The 10,254-nt window shown below is 35.3% G+C and overlaps 1 protein-coding gene across 2 annotated transcripts in view; it reads right to left on the reverse strand.

Annotated features, from left to right (window-relative positions):
* The window catches only part of LOC102734228 (centrosomal protein of 112 kDa), a 115,655-nt gene that overhangs the window by 98,749 nt on the left and 6,652 nt on the right, over nucleotides 1–10,254 (reverse strand). For both annotated transcript variants that reach the window (XM_081804650.1, XM_081804649.1), the window contains exons 3-4: nucleotides 6,952–7,142; nucleotides 4,532–4,704 (exon numbers count right to left, since the gene is read on the reverse strand). In XM_081804650.1, the coding sequence (XP_081660776.1) occupies nucleotides 4,532–4,704; nucleotides 6,952–7,142 (364 nt within the window). The remainder of the gene's footprint in view (nucleotides 1–4,531; nucleotides 4,705–6,951; nucleotides 7,143–10,254) is intronic.

Raw genomic sequence — 10,254 nt, forward strand, 5'->3', positions numbered from 1 at the left:
AACAATAAATTATTCACTATAAAAACATACATGTGTCAAATATTATAAGCCTCTTAAACTTTTTAAAACAATTTCTTACAGAACTGATTAGATGTATTAGGTCAACACTAGCAGATACTAACTTTTTCATTAGCACAGTATGACCACTCAGTAAAGGAACAACTTTAGAAAAATGAAGACAGACCATCAGTAGACTCTTCACCACCACTTCTGATCTCATCTCACACATTATGTATTTGGCTTTTAAATCAACTGTATTGCCCTTAGCTAAAGTAAAAGTCAGTTTTATTTTTTAAATGCCTTCATGTATATAAAATTACAAATATCTGTTAATTCATGTACATGTGGATTAGAATTTTAAATCAAATTAACATTTGAAAATAGACTGAATTAAATTAAGAGAAAAATAGAAGAAAAGTTACTCTGAGAAGTTTTGTTTTTATAGCACTAACCGGCCCTTAGCATTCATGGTATTCTGACACTTGACCAGAAAGATATTTCAGTATATCTTTTCCAGCTCACTGTCTTTCTATTCCTCATGGTATGTGAAGGGCACCTCTATAGCCTATATCCACACTTCTCTTAACTTCTTCTAAAATGTATCCTTTCCTCAACTTGTCCTGAAAGGTTTTTTTTTTGAATCCTCATGGGCCATTCTCTCTGTCACAATCTACCTGTCTCTAAAGGTTTCTGTACAGATTAAATTAAGTATGTGGCAGTGCCTAACACAATTCATTCATTCATACATGTAAGCATTCAACAAATATAAATACTTACGGAGTTCCCAAGAGGTTCCTGCCCAGCGCTAGGTGCTGGAAACACAGTGCAAATAGGCAAGGCACAGTCCCTGCCTCATGACATTTACAATCTAGCACAGAGGACAGATATGGAACCTTTGCACATCATGAGTGCAACAAGGAAACACAAAGTCCCTAAAACAGACCTGGGGTGTCAAGTAAGACTTTTTTGAATTGCAAGATCTGAAGGACAGAGAAGGACCAAAGGACTGCCTGCTTTTCCCATCAATTATTTAAGTATTATATAACTGATAGCTAATGCCTCATATCTGAATAACTGGCATTACGTGCCATTTTATTACAGGTGAGCAACAAAGAAAAAGAAGTTATATGTTAAAATTGTGGAGATTTTACTATGGTATCATTTTCCAGAAAAGTCACTGAGTAATATTTGAAGAATATTCTCACTATGTTTTCTTAAACTTTATCCTCTGTTCCAAGGAAGAAAAGCCCACTCACCTGGACTCCATGAGATCTCACATCTATTTCCTACCCTAATTTTACACACATCTCAATCTTCACGAATATCCCCACAACTACACATAACCACTATATGGAAATTATCCATGCACCTCTCTTCCCTACTTATCTAAAACAACCGTTAGAAATCCAGTGTCTGTCTCTGAAGAAGACATACAAATGGCTAACAGACACATGAAAAAATGCTGATCATCATTAGCCATCAGGGAAAGCCTGGTGATGGGTACTGAAGAGGGCACGTACTGCATGGAGCAATGGGTGTTATACGCAAATAATGAATCATGGAACACTACATCAAAAACTAATGATGTACTACTCTATGGTGATTAACATAATTAAATAAAATTTTTAAAAATTAATTAAAAAATTTTTTAAAGCTATTATATAAGTAAATTATAAAAAAAAAAAACCACATTGAGATACCACCTTACACCAGTTAGAATGGCAAAAATTGACAGGGCAAGAAACAACAAATGTTGGAGAGGTTGTGGAGAAAGGGGAACCCTCTTACACTGCTGGTGGGAGTGCAAGTTGGTACAGCCACTTTGGGAAACAGTGTGGAGGAGCCTCAAAAAATTAAAAATAGAGCTACCCTATGACCCAGCAACTGCACTCCTGGGTATTTATGCCAAAGACATAGATGTAGTGAAAAGAAGGGCCATATGCACCCCGATGTTCATAGCAGCAATAGCCAAACTGTGGAAAGAGCCGAGATGTCCTTCAACAGATGAATGGATAAAGAAGATGTGGTCCATACATATAATGGAATATTACTCAGCCATCAGGAAGGATGAATACCCAATTTTTACATCAACATGGATGGGACTGGAGGAGATTACGCTAAGTGAAATAAGTTAAGCAGAGAAAGTCAATTATCATATGGTTTCACTTATTTGTGGAACATAAGGAATAGCATGGAGGACATTAGAAGGAAGGGAAATATGAAGGGGGAGATTCGGAGGGAGAGACGAAGCATGAGAGACTATGGACTCTGAGAAACAAACAAGGTTTTAGGGGGATGGGTTAGCCCGGTGATGGGTATTAAGGAGGGCACGTACTGCATGGAGCACTGGGTGTTATGTGAAAACAATGAATCATGGATCACCACATCAAAAACTAATGATGTATTGTATGGTAATTAACACAATATAATAAAATTAAATTAAAAAAAAAGAAATCCAGTGTCTGTAGGATCTGGGTAACAAATGAGTGATTATGCTGCCAGATGTAGGGGTAGTCTTCACTTCTACAAAGATGCAGTCTCTCTCCTCTTTTTGAGTCATATGATCCCTCTTCATCTACCTTTCTTCTTTCCACTTGTGACAGAATGTAAAAATGTGAATAGAAATACTTCTTTCACCTCTCAACCCTTCTTCTTAAAAGGGAAAAAAAGCTCATACTCCACAAGAGATGCAACCGACCTCAAAATTAGTGTCAAAAATGAGCAGCAAATAATGAAGGCATGCTGCATTAGGAGAGTAATCAAGTATTACTTATCTCCAATCTATGGCTGTCTTCTGCAAAAACAACTGGATCTCCAGTTTTTTAAATAGTCCAAAAAAATTAGGTGTTTATATGAAATTCCCCAATTATTAATTTTTAATAATTCATTCAAAAATCTTTAGAGACACTATATAAGTCAAACAAAACAAATCTATCCACATGATTCATTCAGTCCAAGAAGATCACCAGTTTCCAACCTCTGCTCAGCTCCAAGACATGGGAAACTAGTTCACCTTTATACCATAATCTCCATATTCATTACCTAGAAAGGAATACAGCTTTTAGTTGGACACTCAAGAAATGTTTTGGCAAACACCTAACCAAGAATTGTGTTTTCCTTTGTATGCAGACCACAATCTCTTTACACCTCCATTTACCTGCTATAAAACTAACAAAAATTCCACAATAACACCTCTTCCATTTTTAAATCTCCTGTAACTGCAAAAAATAAGTATCTAACACCACCTGCTATTGACTCATCTATTCATTTCTCTTTAATCTTCTGAACATATCCTTAATTCTATCACCTCTTCCTTTTTTGCCTCTCCATTTTGTTTCCCCTTTCTAATAAAAAAAATTTCATTCACGTGGACTGGATCTCTTGCATTGTGTTCATCTCCCTGCTCTTTTCCATCATAATACCTGAGGTCTGAAAAACCTATAACCAGACTACATCAACCATGAAGACATTTCAAATTACTAATAACATTTCTCTATCTGATTAAGGAATAAACCAAAAAAATTATAGTAAAAAAGAAAGATTACTGTTAACCAAATCAAATTCCAAAAAATTAAAACTAGCAAGCGAATGGTGAGGAGTGAAGTATAAAATATGGTCCATGTCAATTGCTACTGTCCAATATTTTAACATTTCAGAAAATGACCAAAGTTAAATTCAAAATTTGATAAAAGCCCAATGTAAATCTATTCCTCCTAAAGGCCAAAAGTTATACTGCAACAATAATAATCTTTTTGTGTATTTGAAAAACTTAGTTTATTTTTATTTGCACTAAAAATCCTATTTAAGTTTAGTGCTTTAGTGAGAAAACACAATTGAATGAGGTTTACCTTTACATTCATTATTTTATTAAATCAAAACAAATATTGTTCAACGAGAGAAAAAGAAGAGAAATTCAAGCATAAGCTTCAAGACGAATATGCAGGATGTTATATTTTATTGAAGTCATTAATAATGTTCTTAATTCATGCTTATCATGAAGGAAAACAAAGTTATTTAAAGGTTCTCAGACACTACCTTCCAAGTAATGGGATGTATATATATATATATATATATATTTAACAAATACCCAAAAAGTGGTTAAAACTGTAACAGAATCTTGGGGCGCCTGGGTGGCTCAGTCGTTAAGCACCTGCCTTCGGCTCAGGTCATGATCCCAAGGTCCTGGGATTGAGTCCCACATCGGGATCCCTGCTCAGCGGGAAGCCTGCTTCTCCCTCTCCCATTCCCCCTGCTTGTGTTCCCTCTCTTGCTGTCGCTCTGTCAAATGGATAAATAAATCTTGAAAAAAAAAAAAAAACTGTAACAGAATCTTGAATATATCGTAAATATTAAAGCAAAACTGTTATTTTTCCTACCCAACATCTCTTGACAGCCCTCAACTTTAATGAAATTATAAAGTAAACCAACTACTTACTATTAAAAAAAACCCACAAGGAAAAACAACGTATGAACCAGATCTGAAGACAGGTTAAATGATGAATCACATTTAAATCCCATTTTCATAGCATACCTGTGTACATCAGTTGGTGACTGCACCAAAGAGTAATCTTCTCCGGAAGAAAGCTTCCATGATTCATTTAATCTGTGTTCACTGGTCCCCAGCTCACCCATTACCCAGTCTGGTAATCCTTCCGGGCTTGAACCTTTTGCTCGTGCTGGATTTGGTTCATCAAAATAGATGGACTGATTTTTTAAAAATTAGAAAAATTATTCTTTCAAAATGTACAATAATGAAATAGTTAAGATTTCCACCAAGTTTCAAGTCTGGTAACAGCCTTTCAAATACTCAGCTTAAATTCAATTACACAAAAAATGCATAATGAATTATGAAATATTAAGATACATAAAATGGATAACATTTTACATTTTAGTTATGCTGTGCTATATAAGAAATCTGATAAATGATAAAAATTACATAACAGATAAATCTGATAATTATTTGTATTATAAAAAATATAGCTTTATAAAAAGATAAATGGACCACATGATTTCACTCATATGTGGAATTTAAGAAACAAAACGAACAAAGAAAAAAGGAGGCAAACCCAAAAAAATAAAAACAAAAAACAGACCCTTAACTATAGAGAACAAACTGTTAGTTATCAGAGGGCAGGTAGTTGGGGGGATGGGGAAAATAGGTGAAGGGGATTAAGACTACACTTATCACAATGAGCACTGAGTGATGTATAGAATTGTTGAATCACTATATTGTGTACCTGAAACTAATATAATGCTGTAATTTAACTATACTAGAATTAAAATAAAAATAATAATAAAAAAATACATGTAGGAATGAAATGTATGAAAACTTATAGCACAAAGAATAGGAGAGGAAATGTTATAAGTTTCTTCCATAATTCATAAACTGGTATAATACTTTCGAAGGTAAACTGCCATAAATTAAAGATGCAATTTGTAAGCCCTAAGGCAACTACTAAAAAGGAGAGATACAGCTAGTAAACTGATAGTGAAGATGAAATGGAATACAAAAAATGCCTAATTTAAAAAAAAAAAAATGGAAAAATTCTTTTTAAATCATGTGCTCTATTTCTTTCTGTGATCATTAATTACTCTGCACAGACACACAAAATCAGTGGGCAGAGAAACCACAATCCATAAAAATCAGAAACAGAAATTAGGAATCCCTTGATAAGGTAAAGGAGGAACAACAGAGGTGAAGACCTAGAATTTAGTTCTGGTCATGCCATAGTAAACTAACCAGAAAATCCAAGATGAGTCCCTGGGCCTTCTCATTGTTATTATTTGTGAAATCAAGCCTTTCCTATGATTCTGTGAAATGAGTATGAATGGGAAAACATGATGCAACACACCCATATCTCAACATCTGAATGTGTTTCAGACAATGTTCTACCTTTAGTCTTTAAGAAGAATGGCAGGAACCCACTAATTGCTTTTCAAGTGAGCAGAGCTTCTTGACACACTTCTGAAGAAAACTCTGCATTAAGCGGAAACTTCGGCAACAATTCTCCGAATCCCACCCAAAGAATCCTCAAGAGGGGTGCTCTCTAGGGAGAGGTGACACATGACCCTTGATCCCAAGTCAGACATGTACAGCAGTTTTATGAGATAGTCACTGCAAGGTTCAATCGAATATCATGTCAGGTGACTACTGCCCCGAAGACCACTGATCTGAAGCAAAATATATGGCTCGACTTTACCATACAATTGCCAACAGCATTACAACGTCTGGCATCTCTGCCTTGGACAAAATTATCATCTCGTGTGCAGTGTGCCTCTTCACTGCATTTTGGTTTAAGTTAACCAAAGTTATTTTTTTTTAAATACATAAATATCCTAATAGCAACTACCAATACCAAGTACTCCAGTCGGATTTCTCAAGTATTCAAACACCCCAACCAAGGCATATTTCATGGTTACAAAGATCAAGACAGTGGTAATTCACCAATCAAACATAATTATAACTACCTTTGTAACAGCTGATTTTGATAGTGAAATTAAATGAAGTATAAACTCCAGTTTACTATCATTTTATTAGAATAGAAAGGAACTTTAGAAGTCACTCAATCCAACCTCTCATGAATTTTTAAATAATGTATGTGAAAGAGTTTAATAAACTAGAATTCACTGATATACATAAACTGTGGTTAATGTTATCCAGTGAAAACTAGTGGGAAATTGAGGTTCAATATAAAAGAATTTACTTTCAGTTCTTCAGAAATACAGTAGAATATTGTGGGATGGTTAAATTAATACGCAGAATCCCCATAAGACCCACATCTGATTTCTATTCAAAGTGGAAAAAAGTTAATTAGGAAGAAAAAAAAACAGTGTTAACTCTTATATTATCCAGTACTTATAACTTAATAATATAACCATTCCCAACTGGGATGATGAGTTGACATTTTTAAAGAAATGAAGCTAAGACAGCTTTTGGTCAATGACACCTACCATGTAGGAAGGTAAGGTTTTCAGTGTCCCTGGTTCAGGTCGGTGTGTAAAGGGGCCTTCAAGCACTCCTCGCTTCAGCATGTGCAGTAACAGTTTTGCATACAGGTTTCGATTCTTCCTGCCCATTATTCCTGCACCTGTTCCTGAAGGCTCACACAGTTTTCTGATCCAAAGTGCACACCTCTGCCGTTCTAGAAACACGTAAGAACCATTAGAAACTTGATTTTTCAGAAAATAAAACAATAAAGACCTACAGAACATCTGCTTTGGTCTAGAGCAGGGGCCTGGCGAACGTTGTCTGTAAAGTGCCAGGCAGTCATCATTTTAGGCTTTGCCGGCTAGCCGGTCTCTGACACAACTACTCGGCGCTGCCACCATAACAGGTAAGCAGCCACACACCACGTGTAATCAAGTGGGCATCAGTATTTTCTAATAAAACTTTACAGAAAAGGCAGCAGGCTGGATTTGGCCCTGGGAGGCTACAGTTCGCCAACCCCTAAAAAGTTTAACTTTTTCAGTTAATTAGTGATCAGGCACAACAAATGCAAAGAAATATTTTCTCAAAAATAAAATCTCTGGATCACTATCAAATAATTTCTGAGATAAATTTTTGCTATAAAAACATCTCTAAGATAATTTTAGCTGTGTTGAAAAATCTTTCTATAATTCTAATTATACAAACCAAAGGAGAGCTGAAATGCAATCTTACTTAAGCATTTTAAACTTAACCTAAAATTAGATCTCAAATATTTTATTTACTAAGCTGATAAGTTTCAGATTTGTAGTTGATTAATTTAGGGCTTTCTTTTAACCTCTCTAAAAATAATCGAGGGCTACTAACATGTAATTTAGCAAAATAATTATCCCTTTAAAAACCACCTTAAAATACAGTAGTTTAATCCACATATAATGACCTATTGACTACCTTATCTGACCTTTAGGTCTCATGAAAACTATTTTGAATTAATCTTTTATCAGTCTAACTCAATTTGAAGATTATATAGCTAACATAAATCATAAGTCTGCTTTAATCTCTTAGTTTCTAAAGGTCATACTCATTTATTGTTTTACCTACAAAAATCGCTAGGGCCGGATTTACCACTTTGCTCATACCAGATTTATCACTACAGGTATGAGGGCTAACCTTTAAAGAACTTTTGTATTTTTAGCTTTGAAAATCATATAATCACAAAGCAAACTTCATGAAATATCGGGTGTACTCTGAGGGGAAAAAAAGTGAAACTGATAAACTTAAGAAAACACTTTTTTCAAACTATGTATCTTCTATAAGCGTTGCAGCAAACTGAAATCTATATAATATCCTAATGGCCAGAACTTAGTACAATTTAGTTCGTGAAAGGAATTGATTACTCTACTTAAAATACTGGGGAGAGCCATTATCAGAAGAAGCATTTAGCTATAAGAAGATATAAATTATTATCATTGTTCAGGCTCTTGATTGGGAAGTGAGTTCTGAAACATTCATTATGAATTAATTAATTAAATAAAAGGGCAGGATATACCCATACTGAAATGAGTCATGAACCAAAGATTACAATTAATCCAATTCTATGTACCTAACATCCATTTTTAAAAGAAAATGAAATATGAGGATAGTTTTATTTCAAATACATTTATAATGGGAAACTTTAATGCAAATTTGTCCTAATCAGCAGATCTAAGACAAAAAAAAAAGGTAGTAAATATCAGAAGGGAGCACAGTATAGATATCGTTAAATAGAAATATAATTAATCAAATAATATACAAACAAATCAAATATACAATACAAATTATCATGAATGAGCCACAGGACATGAAATATACATCTTGAAGACTAGCAGAGGGAGAAAGAGGAGGTTACAGTCTCATGAGGCGAGAGAAGAGAGTAGAAAAAGAAGCTTGGAAGGAAGACCATGCCAAGGCATCCTGACTAAGAAAGGCTGCAGCCCCGGAACAGTGGGTGACCACAAAATGCATAACTCATACACTACTCTCCCTTTTCCCAGTGCATCTCCCTGGAACAAATATCTAATATGGAGTTGGTTTCTCATTTTGAATATGGAGTTCACAAGACACCTCAGGGAAACAGGGAACTTGGACAAAACTTGGGTAAAAGCCAGAGTTTCTTGGCCCCACTCCCCACTACCAAATCAGATTTATCTTTATAGCTTACTATAGCTTAGAGAATCATCCTGGCCCCCCAAACTCTCTCCAATTGTTCTCTGATGCCTTGAATTATCTGAAAAGTCTTTGACTTGATACAAAGATTCTCATCCCATTATTAAATAGGCCAGGAATTGCAGACAAGATAGCAACAAAAACTCATTCACAATTGATTTCATTCAGTCAACCAATAAACATATAAGACCAATAGATTTTTTTTCTGCTTTGATAAATAAAACTGTCAGAGAACAGACAGATAGTAGGCTTCTGAAAGAGGAAGCACTTCAGGGAGGAAAAAGATGCAGGAAGAAATAGTTGTAGCTAACGCTGGAGATCCATGGGCTTTAAGCTCTTGATGTCTGAGACTAGTATCACAGTAAGATCTTTCCACAGTTTACTAGGATACTATCACTAAATTTCTATTTACTCTTGAATAGCTCAAAGCAAACAATTCTACATCAGCTTAAGATGAAACTGTGCTTAAAGAAATTTAGCTTTTGGGGGCGCCTGAGTGGCTCAGTCGGTTGAGCGTCCAACTCTTGGTTTCAACTCAGGTCATGATCTCAGGGTGGTGAGATGGAGCTCATCTTGTCGGGCTCTGTGCTCAGCAGGGAGTCTGCTTGAGATTCTCTCTCTCCCTCTCCCCTTCCCCTTGCTCACACACATACACTCTCTAATAAATTTTTAACCAAGGAAAAAAAAAAGAAAGAAGAAATTAAGCTTTCTTTTTGTTGTGATAGTTCACTGGTTTGAAAAAATAATATAAAGAAAAAAATTAATCTTAAGAATCTAGTTTCCCAGAGAAAGACATGTATCATATGATCTCACTGATATGAGGAATTCTTAATTGCAGGAAACAAACTGAGGGTTGCTGGAGTGGGGGGTGGGGTGGAAGGGATGGGGTGACTGGGTGATAGACACTGGAGAGGTATGTGCTATGGTGAGCGCTGTGAATTGTGTGAGACTGCTGAATCACAGATCTGTATCTCTGAAACAAATAATGCAATATATGTTAAGAAAAAAAAAAGAAGAAGAAGAAGAAGGTAGAGGGAGGGGAAGAATGAAGCGGGGGAAATCGGAGGGGTAGATGAACCATGAGAGACGAAGGACTCTGAAAAACTAACTGAGGGTTCTAGAGG

Source organism: Leptonychotes weddellii, chromosome 15, assembly GCF_054177405.1.
Source record: "Leptonychotes weddellii isolate Sample4059 chromosome 15, ASM5417740v2, whole genome shotgun sequence".
Lineage (NCBI taxonomy): Eukaryota > Metazoa > Chordata > Mammalia > Carnivora > Phocidae > Leptonychotes > Leptonychotes weddellii.